General features: G+C 44.7%; 1 protein-coding gene across 4 annotated transcripts in view; it reads right to left on the bottom strand.

The window, feature by feature from the left end:
• Positions 1-20173, bottom strand: part of NCLN (nicalin) — a 38817-nt gene extending 18644 nt beyond the window's left edge. For all 4 annotated transcript variants that reach the window (XM_087952740.1, XM_087952741.1, XM_087952742.1 and 1 more), the window contains exons 1-5: positions 19909-20173; positions 11443-11633; positions 9044-9188; positions 5420-5514; positions 4384-4464 (exon numbers count right to left, since the gene is read on the bottom strand). In XM_087952740.1, the coding sequence (XP_087808866.1) occupies positions 4384-4464; positions 5420-5514; positions 9044-9188; positions 11443-11633; positions 19909-20095 (699 nt within the window). In that variant the 5' untranslated portion in view covers positions 20096-20173. The remainder of the gene's footprint in view (positions 1-4383; positions 4465-5419; positions 5515-9043; positions 9189-11442; positions 11634-19908) is intronic.
• Positions 20174-20585: the final 412 nt, after the last annotated feature.

Raw genomic sequence — 20585 nt, 5'->3', positions numbered from 1 at the left:
TCTTCTTAATTCTATCTTATTTAATTCATTTTAATTTAAGTCATTATATTTGTATCCTTTGTCCATTCTTTATTATCCATTTGTCTCATTCCCTATAGTAAAAAGAAAAAGAGTTTCTCCTGAAATCACTAATCAGAGTATGATGCCTTTCTATCATCCCCTAAATTAACATTTAAAATAACACCTAATACCCAATCTGATTCTGCTTGGTACATTCTATCTACTAATTTTTAAAAAAGAAAATAATAAATCCAAAATGATTAAATACATTACTAAACATTTCAATATTTTAATCTCTTATTAACTCTTAAACCATTCTAATTTTCTATTTCTAATACAAATGCTACAGTACCATCTTATGTACCTTGCAGAATCTTTTTTTAAACAAATTATACATTACCCTTTGTCCCTAAAAAAATTCCTCTTTTCCCATCTGGTTTCAAAGCTTTGTGGCTTTTCTCCACCTTTTCCTTTCTTTCTTCTCCCACCAGGCCTTTCTACCCCCCTTCTCCTAGCCTCTGCCTTGTTAGCTTCCCTTCTCTGTTGTGTTCCTTTTTCTTTTGTTTTCTAGCATTATATTGATTTTGCATCTTATTTTTCTCTTTCTTGGGTGTTTTTTTAAATCTTAAGTCCTTCATTTTCCTTCCTCTCTTTCTCCTCTCTTTCTTAATTAAATTTTGAGATTCATCAAAGATGGCTTCTTCTTCTTCTTCTTTCTTCTTTCTTCTTCTTTCTTCTTTCTTCTTCTTCTTCTTCTTCTTCTTCTGTTGCTGCCTCCATCTGTTGTTGTGTTTGTTGATAAATAGCAGCGCCATTTCTAAAAAGAGAAAAGCTTCCTTTACAGCGTCCTTGCCCTCTCTTTTTGTTTGTTCATATTCTTTTCTCAGTTCCTCAACGGAAAAAGCCATTATAAATCTTTTCTTTTCTTTTTTTCCTCTTTCTTCTTATAACAACCAAGATGTTTCAAAAGTTAGAACAGTCCCAAAATCCCAAAGTCACCACTCAGTCCAAGCCAAAACAAAGTTCTCACTTTCTCTTCCTGGGGTAATATCAATCAAAAAAACGACCAAAAAGTTTTAACTTTCTATAAAAAGACAAGTTTCTCAATATCCATTTGTTGATTCCATAGGGAAGGAGAGTAAACTTTCCTTTCAGCACCTCAAAATTGCCGCTTATAGTTCTCTTCTGGAAAGTATCATTCAGAAAGCCATAATTTTCAGGATGTTAAATATATCTTAAAGTCCTGGGTCAGCCAAGAAAACTTTCACTTAAAAAAACTTTCTCCTCTTCCTCCTGTACATTCTTACCCAGCTGCCGGCTTCTTTGTGGCGGCCATTACGGACCGCCGCTGCACCTAGTCTTGAGAAAAGGGGTTTTGCCAGCCGGGAGGGGTCTGCAACACCCCCAAACCCCTCTCCGGATCCCCCTGTCTTCAGCCACCCCTGCAGGGCAGCCTTAGCCTCCAAACCCGTCTGGATCGGAGGCACCAAAGCGGCTAGCGCCGCAGGATCGCGCAGTATCGCGAATCCCTGCCGCTAGCGAAGCCGACAAACCGGAAGTCAGTTCCCATCCTTATTGTTTCTTTGTCCTGCCCTCGGGGGCTTTGGAGAAGAGCTTGACTCCCTCTTCTTTGGGGCAGCCCCTGAGGTATTGAAACACTGCTAGCGTGTCATTTGTGTCCATGGAAGGGGATAAAAAAAACCCAAATCAGGGCCCCCTCCAGGCAGAATCTTGCTTGGGATGGAGAAGCAGGAAAGAAACAAGGATTGGGGGTGGGGTGTGTGGATTTTCTTAGCAATGGTAACATGTGGGGAGCAAAGAGGCACAGAAGGACAGGGGTCATGCAGGGGAGCAGGGCAAGAACCCAAGCCAAGGTTATAAAATGGAACAAACATTAGTTAACCAATGTCTCGCTTAGCCCTGGAAATTTTGGACTCAATTGTGGTTGCAAACTGAGGACTACCTTTGGGTAACAGATTTCTGGGGAAAAGTATGCTGACTCAATCAGAATCCTGATTAAATTTATCAGATTTTATACGTGCATATAAGGGGTCCTTGGTATTCTCTGAGCTCGGTTGTTTTCTTGCCGATGTTTCATTACCCTAACTAGGTAGCATCCTCCTCCTTCCTCCTCTTCCCTCCCCTCCTCACAAATCTCACTCCCTTCTAGCACTGATGATGTTACCTAGTAAACATCTGCAAGAAAACAAGCAAGGACCCCTCATTTATAGAGCCTCAGGGGCGCAGTGGATAAAAGTGCAGTGCTGCAGGCTACTTCTGCTCACGGCTGGCTGCCTGAAATTTGGCAGTTCAAATCCTACCAGGCTCCAGGTTGACTCAGCCTTTCTGTCAGCCTTCAAGATGATCCCTTCTACATCTTTTGTGCTGCCTTGCATCTTTCTTACTGCTCCATCTTTCGGCTGTCATTAGTAACAGGGGGAGGGGGGAATTGGAGGGGAAGAAAGCTGGAGGTGTTACATTCCTATGCTGTAAATGGGAAGGAGGAGGGGGAGTATAAATTCCTGTTCTTAAGCTTCTATTTCCCTGCCTAGTCTTTCTATCCTTTGCGCAGCTGCAAAGTTTTGTCAAAATATGTCAAGGTCAACGGACAGAGGCCTCATCACCACCTGAAGATGCGCACATGATCATATTCAGAACTTTTAATTGGAAGAGTCTTTTGGACTTTGGGGGGTGGGAACAATTCCCAAAGTCCTTCCAAGGTGGGTAAAAGGAGGACCCAGATTGTTGGGGGAAATATGCTGACTCTGTAAACCGCTTAGAGAGGACTGTGAAGCACTGTAAAGTGGTATATAAGTCTAAGTGCTATGGCTATTTCACCCGTGAGCTACAAATATCTTTCTTTATTGGTAGACGTGCATATAATGTGGGTTGAACAGCAAAGGCGGCCCAGCAAGCAAGTACTGGAGCGCATAACACCAGGCGTGTCTCTGGCAAGGCAAAAAAAATCACAAAACCGTGTCTCACCTATTTTGGCCATGTCATGCGGAGGTAATCACCGGTGAAAGCAAATTATGCTTGGAAGAGTTAGCGGCGAAAGGAAACCAGCCTGCCAAAGAACACAGCGGCTGGACACCATCAAAGCTGACAGCAGCCTGAACATAGACAAAACTCAAAAAGGAGCAGTGCAAGATTGGGAGATGGGGGGAAGAGGCCCACAGAATAGCCAGGCATGAAATCATCGTCCATGTGAGCCGTTCCTTCAACAGGCAGCTCAACTCAGAAAGGTCAGAGTGCCCAAGGATCTGCTGATCCACTTCTACAGAGGAACGATAAGAGTCTTGTCCTTTGGACTCTGGTTTGCCACAGCAACAAAACAGGACAGGTACAGACTTCAACAGATAGTTAGGACTGCAAGAGGAAAAAAATTGCAACCAGCCTCTTCCTGCCTTCCATTGAGGATAAACATCCAGTGGATAAAAGGTAGTCCTTGACTTAGGACATCATCACTTCTGGAAGTTTTTAAGAAGAGATTGGACAACCATTTGTCTGAAATGAGATAGGGTTTCCTGCTGGAGCAGAGGGGGTTGGACTAGAAGACCTCCAAGGTCCCTTCTAATTCTGATTTGATTCGATGCTATGCTATTCTTGTTTCTATTCTATCTTTGTTGTTAAGTGAGTTTTGTGCGTGGACTGCACGAACCAGAGAGGGCTGAGAAAATACCAGCATACCCCTCACATACTTGACATAAACCGTTTCAACTTTTCCCCTCAGGATGATGCTATAGGCAAAGTATGTCAAAACAACTAGACACAAAAGATAGTTTTTTTCCCCCTTGTGCCACCACTCTGTTGAACATCTAATTCCCACAGTACTGTCTTATGCCTAAGGATATTTACCCATGTAGCAGGACTGTATTGTTACTCTTCTTCTTCTCATCTTCTCATTTCCCTACTACCTTCTCCTATTAGTATCATAAGATTTATCACTTGTTTGCATCTTATGATTAATGAATTTAACTGTGATTTATGATCTCTGACTTATCGCTTTGTTATTTGTATGTAAACCGAGAGTTTATGCACCGGAGACAAATTCCTTGTGTGTCCAATCAGACCTGGCCAATAAAAAATATATTGTTTTTTAACCTATTTTATATATGTTTAAAATGATGAATGGTATTTTACACGAACCCTAAAATTTAGAGGCTCTGGTCTGTTGCATCAAAAATCGGCAAAATGAAGCTTTTTAAACGAAAGGTTTACTGTTCAGAGCACTGGCCATAAAACATTCTCTGACATCCAGCACACATGCCTGCAACAATGTAAACAGCACTTACTACAAACATATAGGTAGCTCAAATCAGTGAGCCAAGCTGCGTCATACTGAGAACGCCAAAACACAGACATTTGCCAGCAAGTCCTTACCGGTGCAACTCCAAAAGAGTCGTAATGAGCAACTAGTACAATGGTGGGCAGGTCTTCTCCTCCCAGGCCTGTCAGCCGCCCCTTGCAAGGAAAGAGGTAAAATAAGAGCTGCTGCAAAATCATCCCAGCCAGATCAGCACAAGATACATTTCTTCTTTCAGACTGACATCTGTCACACATAAAGGGCTTTAAACTTGCTGAAACTTGCTTCCTTTCCTGATTCCTGCCCTTAGTATGGTCTACTTTAGGCATGAAAGCCTACCTTGGGCCCATTCACCAGGAGACACTGAATTCTAGTCCCACCTTAAGCACGAAAGCCAGCTGGATGTTCTTAGTTAAATCCAATAAGTAAATAAATACAAATATTAAAAATAAAACAATAAATACAAATATAATACAAGGAGGAAGGAATATTAAGTATGTTCACCGCCTTGAATTATTCACAAAAGTAATAAAGGTAGGGTAAAAAGTAATTTTTTTAAAAAAAATCTAGTAAAACTTCTTTAAAAAAAAAAAAAAAGAACTCTCCTCATACTTCTTGTATCTTCCCTAATAAAATCCTTAGCTGTGACCTTTGTTCTGCCAGCTCAACTAGGCCAGGGTGTTCGAAGAAGGCCAACCCCTCCCCTGGAAAGCTCTAATCCTTTCCCCCTGTTGCTTTGGCTTCAAAAATGAACCAGACTCCTTCCTTCTAGTTCAAGGGTCTTCAAACTTGGCAAGTTTAAGACTTGTGGGACTTCAACTCCCCCAATTTCTGAGCAAACGTGCTTGGAGGAGGATTTCTGGGAGTCGCAAGTCTTAAAGCTGTCAAGTTGGAAGACCCTTGGTCTAATTGCTCCTTAAAACTCAAGGGCCCTCGGAAACCATGGGCTCAGCACTCTGGCTGGCGTGCTTTTGAATGATATCAAAGCGGCTGAGCAGGGCTCAAAGGCAGGCGCTGGGGAGGTCCTGGGTTTGCAAATGGCAGGCAGGACCCCAGCATAGGGTGGGGGGGTGGGGGGGGAAACACCGTGTCCAAAAAAACTCCAAAACTCACTTCTATACTTGTGATGAGCCAATCGTTGACGGCTTTACTCTGAGCTCCGCTGGTCACCATCTGGAAGCCATTGGCCGTTGCGGTGTGCAAAAGAACTAGGAAGGAAAAAAACAGGGTTTAAAAGACAGGAGTTAATACAGCTGGTCCTTGAACTTGCAGCCATTCGTTTCAGTGATCATTCAAAGTTACAACGGCACTGGAAAAAGGGATTTAGACGACCGTTGCCCCATCTCCCATGATCACGAGATCAAAATTTGGAGGCTTGGCAACGGACTCGTATTTATGACGGTTGCACTGTCCTGGGGTCCTGTGATCCCCTTTTGCGACCTTCTGACAAGCAAAGTCAAAGGGGAAGCCAGATTCGCTTAACATCCGTGTTAACTAACTGAATAACTGCAGTGTGGTTTACTTAATAATTGTGGCAAGCAAGGTCCTAGAATGGGACACAGCGGCCTTAAGAATTGTCTCGCCTAGCAACAGAAAGTTGTGGAACTCAATTGTGGTCGTAAATCAAGGACCACCTGCACTGACACTCCAGCAATTGGTACAGTAGTCCTTGACTTACAACAGTTCCCTTCAGGACTGTTCGAAGTTACAACAGCACCGAAAAAAGTGACTTAGGACCGTTTTTCACACTTATGACTGTTGCAGCATCACGTGAGTTACATTCGGATGCTTGACAACAGATTCGTATTTACGACGGTCGCAGTGATCACCTGTGACCTTCTGACAGGCAAAGTCAATGGGGAAATCAGATTCACTGAACAACGGGGTTACTAATTCAACAACTGCAATGATTCACTTAACAAATGTGGCCAGGAAAGTCAAAAAAAATGGGGCAAAACTCACTTAACCAATGTCTTCATTTAGCAACATAAATGTTGGGCTCAACTGTGGTCATAACTCGAGGACTACCTGTACTCAGATTATGCCAAAGAAAGGCAAGCATACAGAATACAGAAACCCATCCTGGGCCTTTAGTGTGAGTGACTTGTCTGTTAACTCAGCCTGAAACTAATTGGTGATTAGAGATAACAGAGAGGAAATCGGTCTTTTGATTACTCCTAGAACTGTTTGATATTAAAATAACTGCCCCTCAATTCAAACAGGTATTTGGATCATTGATTGTATAATTTGGGGAGCTGGATTATTTCGGTTTTAGTTCTAAAACTAAATCGTTAAACAAGTATTCCTCAGAAGGGTAATCAACCAAATGGCAAGAAAAGAGTTATTCCCGGCAATCAGATGAGGACAAATGAATCAAAGGAGACGTATTCTTGATTCTTGATGAATGTATTTTATTTTTTCTTATGTACATTGAGAGCATACACACAAAAGACAAATTCCTTGTGTGCCAATCACACTTGGCCAATAAAGAATTCTATTCTATTCTATTCTATTCTATTCTGTTCTGTTCTATTCTATTCTGTTCTGTTCTATATTCCCATATCTATTCTGTTCTGTTTGCTATTCTGTTTTCTGTTCTGTTCTGTTCTATTCTATTCTATCCTTTCTATTCTATCCTGTCTATTCTATTTTCTATTCTGTTTTCTATTCTATGTTTTATTCTATTATATTCTATTAGCGAATTTGTAGCACTGAGACTTATGCTGGCTCTACGACCTGAAATAAAGAAACTGAATTGAACCCAGATTTGGCAAAGGGTGTATTTAGTGATCTATTGGATGCCAACAGTGGGCACAGTCCATGCCAGGAAAGATAAACTGGCACCCTGAATCACATATATTTTGCAGCTGCCCTGCCAACCTCCAGCAACATTTATTTACAATACAGGTAAGTCCTCAACTTACGACCACAATTGAGACCAACATTTATGTTGTTAAATGAGTTTTGCTCCATTTTACGACTTTGGTTGCCACATTTGTTAAGCAAATCGATTGTTAAATTAGTAACAGGGTTAAGAGTCTGCTTTCCACACTGACTTTGCTTGTCGGAAGGTCGCAAAAGGGGAACACCTGAGTCTGGGACGCTGCAACCATCATAAATATGAATCCATTGTCAAGCATCTGCATGTAAAACACGGGACAGTGGGGATGCTACAACAGTCTAAGTGTGAAAAATGGTCGTAAGTCACTTTTTCAGGGCCGTTGTAAGTTCAAATGGTCACTAAGCAAACTTAACAAATAACAGATAATCAGAGTTGGAAGGGACCTTGTAGGTCATCTAGTCCAACCCCCTGTTCAAGTAGGAGACCCTACACCATTTCTGACAGATGACAGTCCAGTCTCTTCTTGAAAGCCTCCAGGGATGAAGCTCCCACAACTTCTAAGGGCAACTTCTGTTCCATGGGTGGATTGTTCTCCTTGTCAGAAAGTTTCTCCTTTTTTCCAGGTTGAATCTCTCCTGGATCAGTTTCCATCCATTATTCCTTGTCTGGCTTTCGGGTGCCTTGGAAAATAGCTTGAAACCTTCCTCTCTGGGGCAGCCCCTCAAATACTGGAAGACTGCTATCATGTCTCCCCTGGTCCTTCTCTTCACTAGACTAGCCAGGCCCTGTTCCTGCAACTGTTCATCATATGTTTTAGTCTCAGGTCCCCTAATTTTTGTAAGTTAAGGGCTACACCTGTATTTGTCCATCATCTGAAACCCCAATTAGTCGCTTACAGCTTACAGAGTTCCCATTTAGTAAAAAGGGAGCCTAGTGATTAATTAAGCTAACATCTCCACTCTTGTCCCCTTCAGTGAGGGGTTTCTATGTTCACAGCCATTAAAAGATTAAGCACATTGATCTATCCTGTACATTACCTTACTTGGTTAACTTTGAAACTGCACAGGAAAGAGGTCAGAAATAGGCTACGCTATCAGAATATTTTTGTATTTTCGTCTCCCATATCATAGGTAGATAGATATTTGAAGTCTACTCCAGGGCTTTTCAATCCTGGCAACCCTAAAATATATGGTGTTCAACTCCCAGTATTCCCCAATTGGCATTTGTGGGCTTCCACTCCCAGAATTCCCCAGCCAGCACCCCCTAATGAGAGTTGAAGTCCACCAATGCTGGCTGGGGAGTTCTGGGAGTTGAAGTCCACGTATCTTAAAGTTGCCAAATATTGAAAACACTGCTCTATGCCATCTAGAGTACCTGGTTTCTGTTTTAAAGATAATGATATAAAAAAAAACAAAAGCAATTTGATGAATGTACTTGCCCTTGGTACCCATAACTATGCTTGAAAATCAGTCATCTTTCCAATTTGTTGATTTAACGTGCTATTTTTCTGTCAAAATACATATCCTGTTCATTATCTACATATTATGTCATTAATGTACATAGAGTTACGCTGCTCAGATTGACTCAATAGTGAGATGGGGGCGGGATATAAATTTAATAATAAACAATAACCCGTGGAGGTACAATAAAGTTGCCCAGGGAACAATTAGTGACAAATAAAAGGGTGCAACAGAATCCAGTATCAATGTTTGGTTCAATTGTGGTTGTAAGTCGAGGACTACCTGTATTTTTTAATTATTATTTTAGTATTTTTTTTTTAATTTGTATTTTTGTCTCAAGGTAGTCCTGAGCTGCCGATACACCTTTCGGAGAGGTCCACCCCAGGGGGGCAAGGCGATCCTGGGAAGCCCAACCAAACTTCGCAAAATACTGACCTTCGGCAGCCGAGGCCGTGCCCTGCGAGGTCGAAGCGGCCTGGGTCTGCTCATAGATGGAGAGCAGCTCATCGTCCTCCTTGGCAAAGTAGACAGGCACAATGGTCTCCATGGCCAACATCTCCGGCTCAATCTCCATGAATTGCTTCGGGCGAGAAGAACAGGGAGTCAACCTCAGCATGGCAAAGAAGGGTAAACTAAGGCTTATCGTCGCAGGATTGGAGTGGGAAGAAGGTCATTCGAGGCCGACCTTCTGAAGATTGCAGGGTCCGCTACCCCAGTTTTTTCCTCAAAACTTGGCCACTTGAAGAGGAGTGGACTTCAATTCCCGGAATTCCGCAGCCAGCCAATCAATTTGGGGCATTGAAATTCATCCGTCTTAAAGGGGCCAAGCTTAAGAAATATCCCACGTGTATCGTTCCTGACACATGGTAGGATCCAGCCTCTTATCAGAAAACTTCCAGTGAAAGAGAAAAGCACTCCGTATAGCACTCCGTTCCACTGATTGACAGTTCTGATTGACTGGCCCCTTGCAAAGGATCCATTACATTTATGGAGGAACTAGCTCGATACCCGTGCTTCGCTCCGAAACTATGTGGTTGGGCTGTTTTGGGGGAAGAAAATAAGAGTGGGGGGGGGATTGTGCCTCTGCCTACCAACATCCATCGGTATTCATCTGGCTAGCGTCCTGCCAGTGTGTGAGTTGAGGGCTGTTTGGAAACTGAAACAGTATTTGCTGTGTGAGCAAGACAGCAAGGAACCTGGGCGTGGTTTAGCTCAACTGTTCAGTACGACAGCTGCTTGGTACGGTGAAACTAAAACTGAAACTGAAACTCTTCTCCTCTGCTTGTGTTTTGCCTTTGGAAGAGTTTTCTTTTCAGGTGAGGAGGGGGAGTAGAACTCCTTAGCATCAGAGCGTGTTAATAATTATCATATAGGAAACACTAACGCTCTGATGGTCATTTCGAAAAATCCTTTCTTTAGTGAGCACCTAGAAGCCAAAAAGAACACACATGCCAAATATCAAGTTTGTGGGCTTTACGGTTCTGGAGATTTTGTGATGATGCTGAGCGGTATTTCACTTTTATATATATAGAGATTATAATGCAGATTGATGTTTAACTCTTAGAAAAACAGGATTGCATTACCGCATTTATTTCTGTGTGATAAATGCGGAAGCAAGGGGATGCAATCCTGCACAGGTAGTCCTCGACTTACAACCATTCATTTAGCAACCGTTCAGTTACAACAGCACTGAAAAAAGGGACTTAGGACTGTTTTTCACACTTACGACCGTTGCAGCATCCCCATGGTCCTGGGATCAACATTAGATGCTTGGCAACCTACTCATATTTATGATGGTTGCAGGGTCCCAGGGTCACACGATCCCCTTTTGCGACCAAGCAAAGCGAATGGGGAAGCCAGATTCACTTAACAGCGTTACTAACTTAACAACTGCAATGATTGACTTACCGTATTTTCCCGAGTATAAGACGCATTTTTTTCCACCCCCAAAGGGGGATGGAAATATCTTATACACCAAATGGTGCTGAAGCCTCCATTCCCCCGCTGCCGCCGCCCCCGAACTTCGACCTCTGCCTCCCAGCAATTTGCCTCCTTGCAGCAAACAGCCTGTTTCACCTTCTGCACAGCCTGATTAGCCCAAGCAGCCGATTGTCGGTTGGATCGGTCTCCCGGCGATCAGCTGTTTTAGGCTGTAGGGATTGCCTTCGCCTGTTGCAGCCTCCGTGTGCCCCATTTTCGTCTTCCGCACCCCAGTTTTAAATGGGGAGCCTTGCTCACCACTACAGTTAGCCTTCAACTTACAAGCATTCATTTAGCGACCGTTCAGTTGCAACGACTCTAATAAAAAAAATCGACTTACGACCTGTCCTCAACCAATTTTACGACCTTCCTTGCCACATTTGTTAAGGGAATCGTGGCAGCTGTTAGGAACATGGTTGTTAAGCGAATCTGGCTTCCCCATTGACTCTGCTTGTCAGAATTGTTGCTAAAGGGGATCATGTGACCCCGGGAACATGCAACCGTCATAAATGAGAGTCTATTGCAAAAGGTCCAAAGTTTAGTCCCGTGACAGTGGGGATGCTGCGACAATCTTATGGGTGAAAACTGGTCATAAGTCACTTTTTTCAGTGCTGTTGTTACTTAGAACAGTCACTAAATGAACTGTTGTAAGTCGAGGACTACCAGTCTTATGAAGGAAACCAGCCTGGTGACGTGGCTCAAACATCAGGCAGAGATTACTGGATCTTGTTCAAACAAAAGATGCGTCAGATGGCTTCACATGCGGCAGACGGCTACACCGCAGGAGGAGGGTACAAATGCCGGACGTAAGATTTAGCCCCTCCTGCCACCCTCGGTCATAACAGGAGACTCACCCGGATGATATCCTGAGGCACCGATGCCATGTTGTGCGGCAGGATGATCACCACGGCGCCGGCCGACTGGCGAAGAGCTTTCTGATACTGTTCATAGGAGAAGTCCATCAACCGGATCATCACACAGCGGCGGCTTAGCACATCTGCCTCTACGGTGCGCGCCTCGGTGTTTAACACAGCGTTCCGGGTGCCTGTCAAAAGGAGAGGAGGGGCTTAGCGACCTGGGATCTTGGATCCACGGAATAGCAACAGCACTTAGACTTATGCACCACTTTTACAGCCCCTCTCTAAGCGGTTTACAGAGTCAGCCTCTTGCCCCCAACAATCTGGGTCCTCGTTTGACCGACCTCGGAAGGACGGAAGGCTGAGTCAACCTTGAGCCTGGTTGAGATTTGAACTGCCCAATTGCAGGCAGCTGGCAGTCAGCAGAAGTGGCCTTCAGCACAGCCCTCTAACCACTACGCCACCGTGGCTCATAGAAACTGAGCTTTTAGAAGAAGACCGCAGCTTTTGGGCTGGGACGGGCAATTCCTTTTCCCAAGGGGTCACATGAGGAACTGGGACTGTTGTGGAGGGCTGAACCAATAAGGCTGCAAAGGTGCGTGTCCATGCAGGGATGCATATATGTAAATTGACCCCCAAACCCTCCTCCCCCCCCAAAAAAAACTGTCAAAGCAAAGCAGACACAGACAGCCAAAGGGCTGGATGTCACATAGAGGCTGTAAAATGCTCAAATCTGCTCTTACGGGATTTTACTGCAATTGATGTACCTTGTGCTCTGGTTTGTAGGACTTGCAAATATGTGTGGAATTGGATTTTCAATTATCCCAGTTAGTCAGGGGCCTGTGTAAATAGAAAGGTCTCACAGCCATATGAAAGGGGCTTTCCCCCAGGCTTAGAGGCTTAAGAGCCTTGGTGGTACAGTGGTTAGAGTGCTGTACTGCAGGCCGCTTCGGCTGGCTGCCTGCAAATTGGCAGTTCAAATCTCACCAGGCTCAAGGCTGACTCAGCCTTCCGTCCTTCCGAGGTCAGTAAAATGAGGACCCAGATTGTTGGGGGCAAGAGGCTGACCGCTTAGAGAGACTTTAGAGTTCTATTGCTATTAGAAGCAGTGGGGAGGTATGTTGGGATACAAGGGTATAATGGTATGTGGGAGACAGAAGAGCCACAACCAGACAATGGTCTGAAGGAAGAAAAGGGGAGAAAGCTTCGCAGAAGGGATCCTCCCTAGTTTTCCAGAAAGCACAGGCAGTCCTCAACTTACAGCAGTTCGTTTAGTGACCATTCAAAGTTACAACGGCATTGAAAAATGTGACTTGTGACCATTTTTCACAGGTGTGGCCTTCGCAGCATCCCTATGGTCATGTGATCAAAATTCAGATCCTGGGCAGCTGGTTCATATTTATGACTGTAGTGGTGTCGCAGGGCCAGGTGACCCCCTTTTGCGAACTTCTCACCAGGGGGAAGCCAGATTCACGCAACAACCAGGTGACTAACTCATCCACGGCAATGATTCACTTAATGACTGCGGCAAGAAAGGTCATAAAATGGGGCACAGCTCACTTAACACAATAAATTTTGGGCTCAATGGTGGCCTTAAGCCAAGGACGTAAAAGCAAGGGATGGGAAGGTTAGCTTCAGACTTGCAAGATTCTGTCAACCTTATAATACAGATAGTACTCGACTTAACAATCCTTCATTCAGTGAAGCTACAAAGGCAAAGAACAGGGACTTAGAACCAGTCCTCGCATTTACAACCGTTGCAGCATGTGATTAAAAATCAGGCACTCGACAACTGGCATGTATTTATGACAGAGTTGCACTGTAATCACCATTTGTAATTTTCCCAGCCTGCTTCCAACAAGCGAAGTCAATGGGGGAAATCAGATTCACGTAACAATTGTGGCAATTTACTTAACTGTTTAAAAAAGGGGGTTAGCATTAGGCCAGGGGATTCCAACCTTGGCAACTTTAAGACTTGTGGACTTCAACTCCCAGAATTCCTCAGCCAGCAAAGCTGGCTGAGGAATTCTGGGAGTTGAAGTCCACAAGTCTTAAAGTTGCCAAGGTTGGAGACCCCTGCATTAGGCAACATACTTTTCAACTGCCTTATTTAGCAAGTTTTGGGCTGAATGGTGGTTGGGAGATCTGTAGGGACACAGCTCATTTTCAGGGTCACATTTCTTGTCTGAAGGGCCTTGAAGGGCTAACATTGACACTGTCCTCAATGCTGTGGTTTTACTTTCTCTTGGTTTTAAAATCAGGAAGTGGCACCATCTTTTTGTCTAACATATGCCACCAACCTGCAGGGAAAAAAATTGTATGTTTCTTCCCATAGGGCTGACAGTGTTCCAATATTTGAGGGGCTGCCACAAAGTGGAGGGGGGTCAACTTAATTTCCAAAGCCCCTGAAGGCAGGACAAGAAACAATGGATGGAAACTAATCCAGGAGAGAGGAAGCAACCTGGAATTAAGGAGAAATTTCCTAATAGTGAGGACAATTAACCAGCGGAACAGCTTGCCTTCAGATGTTGTGGCTGCTCCGTCACTGGAGGTTTTTAAGAAGAGACTGGACAGCCGTTTGTCTAAAATGATATAGGGTCTCCCAATTTGAGCAGGGGGCTGGACTAAAGGACCTCCAAGGTCCCTTCCAACTCTGTTACTCCTTAACAAGGGTGTGGCTGGATCAGTCCTATCTGCTTACGTGAGTGTTTTGAAGGATGCGTTAAAAGAGAGCCCAACTAACAGAGGATATGAAGTAGCTATTTCAGTTATTTCAGCTGAAGAAGCTTCTTGGGTGAGAAGCGAAATGTCTTCAAAGAAAAACCAGAAAGTCCAGTTGCCTCTTGAAAAAGCACCTCAGGAAAGTATTAACCTATAATAATGAGATAGCGATATATGTATAGAATAGGTGTGTGTTTATGACATAAATCAAAGGCTATGGAAAAAAAAGATCTTGCAAACTGTAAAAATAAGAATGCTTTTAACTTTTCTTCCTTCTTTTTCTTTCTTTTTTCTTTCTTTTCAATCTTTTCTTTTCTTTCTTTTCTTCCTTCTTTTTTCTCTCTCTTGTTTATTTGTGTATGTATCGTTGGTTGTTTTTAATTGTAAAAACTAATAAACTGTTTAAAAGAAAAAAGAAAAGAAAAAGCACCTCAGAATTGTTCTGTTCTCAACAGTGCTAAAACTGTGTTGAAGAGCTATCACAAACTGGCTGACACACACAGAACAGCAGAGGTGAACTAGGAAAAAATCAGGCGAGGTGGTAGAGACACCTCCAGGTGGTATCTAAATAAATTTCAGCATGAAAAAAACCTAAATACTGCTTTTGAAAAGAGGGAAAAATGAAAACTAGGCAGCACTGACAAGGTATATAAGTTAGGCATGGTATGTGTGTGTTTACGTTGTTTTTCTGCATTTCAACATATATATTATCTCCTCCCTTTTCCCTTTGGAATCCAAACTACTGGAGGGAGGGGCTCATTAACAGATTTTAATTGGGGAGGAGGAGATCTTTAGAGATTTCCCACATTTATTACAGCAACTGAGAGAGGGAGTGAGAATATGGCACCTTTTCTTCCACTAGATTTGATATTACAGCTCATGTTACTTTCAATTTGTCCAGTTTATTAACAGCCAGGCACACAGATCTGAAAGTATACTTTTTTTAAGCCCCCCTCCCAAAATGGGGATGTGGCACTTTGGAGGTGACTGAAAGAGCATAGGACTGAGTCTGCCTCCTTCCTGCGTGCACTTTGATCCCCCACTCTGCATTCTGGTTAGCTTTAATCGAATTTTATATTTATGATGCTTATTTACTGCTTTAGTGTTTCATGTAATTGAATGCCTGTAAGCCGGCACGTTTAATAAATGCCAGGTGTACTTTTTCAAACAGCGGTATTCCTGTGTTAATAAGAAACCCACATACCGGAAGAGCCATTCAGAAAGGGCCAGAATTTCTGGCCTTTCTTCTCATATGAGATTAAATGGGCGCAGAATGCACTGCAAGAGATTGGAAGGTGTAACATATGCCCCACGCCAATCTGAAGTGTCCAACAGAAACTGGGCAGATCCCACTCCTGAATAAGTAACAGATAGTCCTCGACTTACAACCACGGTTGAGTCCAAAATTTGTCATTAAACGAGACACTTAAGTGAGTTTTCCCCCATTTTACAACCTTTCTTGCCACAGTTAAGGGAATCAGTGCCGTTAAGTTAGTAACACGGTTGTTAAGTGAATCCGGTTTCCTCATTGACTTGGCTTGTCAGGTCGCAAAAGGTGATCACGTGTACCCTGAGACTGTCATAAATATGAACCAGTTGACATGCCTCTGAAATTTTGTGGTGTGACTCTGGGGATGCTGCAATAGTTGGAAGTGTGAAAAATGGTCCCAGGTCACTGTTTCCATTGCTGTTGTAACTTTGAACGGTCACTAAATGAATTGTTGAAAGTTGAGGACTACCTACATTACCAAGACTGTCAATGGGGTATTGTGATGTGCGTTTGCAGGGCAGCTTATAACAGCAGTGAGGAAACATGGCTTTTAAATTACTACAGAGAATTAGTTACACAAACCACCGCTGTACTGGGCTGGGCCACAGATTAAAGCAGTGTTATGATAGCCTTTAATAACAGGTAGTAAACCACAGGCAGAGATAAAGAACAGCCCTGGGCAATTATTTTAAGAAATTGTTTTCTACCCGAGTTTTGAAGCTCCTTAATACTCCTTAAGTCTTTGGGAGGCTCAGCAACCATTCAGTTATGAGGGACTAAGCAACCACCCAGCATTTACAGCCATTTAGAATACAGAATATAGAATAACAGAGATGGAAGGGACCTTGGAGGTCTTCCAGTCGAACCCCCTGCTCAGGCAGGAGGCCCTATACCCATGAGGGCGAACCTATGGCACACATGCTGGAAGTGGCACGCAGAGCCCTTTTGGCCAGCCTGGAACTGATCCACTGCACATGCGCACACACTCCCTGTCAGCTGATTGCTGGGTATCAGCTGCGCATGCACGGGGGGAGATGCACACGCATGCGCGGGTAGGTTTTGCGTACATTGTATTATGGGTGCAGGCACACACGTGTGCTCACTTTCAACATGCCAACGACGAAAAGGTTAGCCATCGCTGCCCTATATACCACTTCAGACAAATGGTTGTCCAATCTCTTCTTAAAAACTTCCAGTGTTGGAGCATTCACAACTTTTGGAGGCAAGTTGTCCCACTGGTTGACCCCACCCCACCCTTCTTCTTTGTGGCAATTCCTGAGATATCGGAACACTGCCATGATGTCACCCCTAGCCCTTCTTTTCATTCAACTAGACATACCCAATTCCAGGAACTATTCTTCTTGCAGTCTCCCTCAGTTACGTGATCAAAAGTGTACCACATTTTGGCTGGAAACCAGAGTTTAGTGCCAGTTTCCAGCCAAAAACATGCATGACTATGGAGATTCCCAGTCAGGAAACTGCACCCAGAGAGGCAAACTGGACTTTCTGGCTTTTCTTTGGAGACGTTTCGCTTCTTCAGAACTGAAGCACCTTTGGGACATGCATGGCAGACGAAGGATCTGCTTACAGCCATTGCGTTTGCTTAATAACCACTACAAAAAAAAAAATTGTAAAATCGGTCACGGTCATATGATGACTTGCTTAATGACTGGCATGACTTACAATTGTAATTTCAGGCTCAATTATGTTGTAAATCGAGGACTACCTACATGGACAAGGATCTGACAGAGAGTCTGCAAAAGGGAATATTTGAGGACACAACGCGCCATAATTGTAGCTTGTGCGCAGCCGCCTTCATCTCCCCTATGCAATGCTACAAGAACGTTGAATTACATCACAGCGTAATGCACTGTTGCAACATCCCACTACTGAAGTAGAGCCATTTCTTAATATTAGAATACTTTCTCAGGCTAGCTGTCTCTCCCTGTAGTAAGAAGCTACTTTAAGTTACTCTGCTGTTCTTGCTTTAAACTTAGGTAGCTACTTTGGCGTAAAGGTAGCCCTCTATTTATAACCATTTGCTTAGAGACCATTACAACAGCACTGAAAAAAGGGACTTAAGAGCTGTTTTTCACACTTACGACCGCTGCAGCATCCCCATGGTCACATAATCAAGATTTGGACAGTTGGCAACCGGCTCGTATTTATGACGGTTGCAATCTCTCCGGGATCACGTGATCTCCTTCTGCAACCTTCTGATAAGCAAAGTCAATAGGGAAGCCGGATTCACTTAACAACTGCGTTACTAACTTAACAACTGCAGGGATTCACTTAAAAACCACGGCAAGAGAGGTCATAAAATGGGACAAAAGTAATTTAACTATCTTGCTTAGCAACAGAATATTTGTGTTCAATTGTGGTCATACGTTGAGGACTACCTCTATTTTATGCCCATTTTATTCTACTACAAATCTATATGGTGGCGAGGAGTCAAAAATGACTTGCTGCACTAAACAATCAATTTTTACAACAGGCCAGGATTACTTAGTGCTTTTGCCTCTCTGACTCATCCCAAAACAGCAAGCTCTCTGTAAATAAGATAAATGCTTTACAAAATTATGGGGTGGGGGGAATAAGATTCCAATAGAAGAGCAGAGACAGACATTCCAACAATGAAAGAAATTTCAATAAGAGAAAAAAAAATCCAGGTCGTATCATAGCTTCAAGGGCACCTGGATTTTTTGAATGGGTACGGAGAGATGGTTTCAACACAGACCCTTCACATACCAAATTTCCCCCAACTTCTGACAATCCTGCTTAAGGTGCAGGAGAGGAGTCCATTGACCAAACAGTCTCTCCTACGTTGCTAAGATTGAATCCCGGCATTGTCAATGAGGCTGCATTAGGTAGGGCCTTTGTCCAGACTTTGCAGAAATTCCAGCCAAAGGGTGGACCCAGCCAGATAAACCCAGATGAGGTAAACAGCTGTGTCATACTTGCCCCTCCACTCCTCTCCCTTCCCCGAGGGCTCCTTGGCAGACCCACACCCATAAAGGAGAATATTCGTAACTCGGGGCTGAAATGAGGGGTCCTTGGTCTTCTTTGAGCTTAGTTGTTTTCTTACAGATGTTTCCTTACTCCAGTTAAGTAAAATAATTGTGTGATGACAACTGGTTTGGGTCATGAGATGTCTGCCTTCTATTAGCCTTAAAGAGGAGGAATGTGGGGTTCTTTGGTGCTCTTTGAGCTTGTTTTCTTGCAGGCATTTCATGACCCAAACTAGACAACATCACCAATGCTAGAAGGGAGAGTGGTGGACGACAACTGTGGGGTCTTTGGTGCTCTCTGAGCTTGGTTGTTGTTGTTTTTTTGCAGGCATTTCATGAACTAGGAAACATCACCAGCCACTAGTATATAAAATGACAGCAATCCCTTACTAGTACTGATGTTACCTAGGTTGGTCATGAAACGTCCGCAAGGAAACAACCGAGCTCAGAGGGCATCAACGACTCCACAGTCATCCTCTCCACCAAATCCGCCCCTTTTCTAGTGCTGATGTTACCTAGGTGGGTCATTAAACCTTGGCAAGAAAACCACCAAGCTCAAAAAGCACCAAGGACCCCACAGGCATTGTCATCCTTCTCCACCCACCACACTGATGAAGTTACCTAGGTGGGTAATAAAACGTCAGCAAGAAAACAACCAAGCTCAGAGAGCATCAAGCAGCCCACAGCCCTCCTCCTCCTCCTCCCTGTAAATCCCACACTCTTCCAGCACTGATTAGGTTACCTAGGTGGGTCATGAAACATCTACAAGAAAAGAACCAAGCTCAGTCCTCCTCCTCTTCACAAATCCAACTCCCTTCTACCACGGATGACGTTACCTAGGTGGGTTATGAAACGTCTCAAGTTCAGAAGGCGCTACAGTTCTCCTCCTCTCTGCAAACCCCATCCCCTTCCTTACCCTGATGATGTTACTTCGTTTGAGTCGTGAAACGTCTGCAAGAAATCAAACCAAGCTCAGAGGGCACCAAGGATCCCTCCCCCACCCACCAGCCGGTCTATTTGGGGGGCTGCTGTCCCCAATGAAGCTCTTTTGGATTTCAGGGCCATTTGCCCCAAGGAGGGAAACCTCCTGGAAGGCTTATGATGGAGGGGGGTGTCCTATATCAAAATGAGAGGGTGCCTTCAGGCTGGGGAAAAGGGAGGCGCCCATGGATCAGCTGCTGCCCCCCACTTCTTGTTACGTTAGCCAAGGCGAAACTGGGGAGGGGAAACGAGGGATCTTTATTGCAAAAGGCTTCTCGAAAGCCAGGCCTCCATCCCATCCCCGGGGGGGGGGGCTTCTCGGGGCCCGGATCCGCCTACAGGCGGGGGCTGGATTCCAACTCCCATCGTCCCCAGCCCCGGTGGCGGCGGATGGGAGCTGGAGTCCGGCGCTTGGTTGAGGTGTGTGGTGGTGTCCTGAAGAGGGACGGGAAGTCGTCGTCCCCCCCCGCCTCACTCACTGACCGTAGGGCTGGCCCCCGAGCTCATACTGCTGCATGCGGTAGACGGTGAACTCGTGGGCGGCCGAAGCCGGCGGCGGGCCCAGCAGCAACAGCAGGACGGCGGGCAGCACCAGCAGGAAGCTGAGCGGCAGGCACGAGGCCTTCAGCAGCACCGAGCCCAGCACTTCCTCGCCGGCCTCTTCCAGCATGACGGCGGCGGCGGCGGCGGCTCCCGGGCGCGAAGGGACGAGAAGAAACACCTCAGCCGGAGAAGGGGCGCGGAGCACGCCGGGAAGTGGAGTCCGCCGGCCTGGCGCCGCCTCCTCCGCGCGAGGCCCTCTGGGAAACGGGGAGGTGGTCACGCGCCTCCCCTCAACCGCCTTCCTCTCCGGCGCAAGGCATGGTGGGAAACGGAGGCTCTTCTCCTCCTCCTCCTCCTCCCCTCTTTCTGAGGCGTTTCTCCGACCTTCTTCTTCGCCTTTCTGCGGTTTTTTTAAAGTCGTTGCGTTAACGCTCCGGAGGAGAGAGAGAGAGGAGGAGAAAAAGATTCAATGGAATTTTGTCTCCCTTCATTCCACAGGAGAGAGAGAGAAAGTGAACGAGCGCTTAATAAGGCATGCTGGGAAATGGAGTTTTTCTCCGCCTACACGCCCTGATTCTTTCACCGTTGGGTGGGGGGGAGCGGAATCGTCTTTGAGA

This window comes from Notechis scutatus, chromosome 1 (assembly GCF_049901735.1).
Source record: "Notechis scutatus isolate UNSWTSFEM ecotype Mainland chromosome 1, rNotScu1.2, whole genome shotgun sequence".
In the NCBI taxonomy this organism is placed as follows: domain Eukaryota; kingdom Metazoa; phylum Chordata; class Lepidosauria; order Squamata; family Elapidae; genus Notechis; species Notechis scutatus.
The sequence above is the reverse complement of the archived record's forward strand: the minus strand, read 5'-3'. Positions and strand labels throughout refer to the sequence as shown.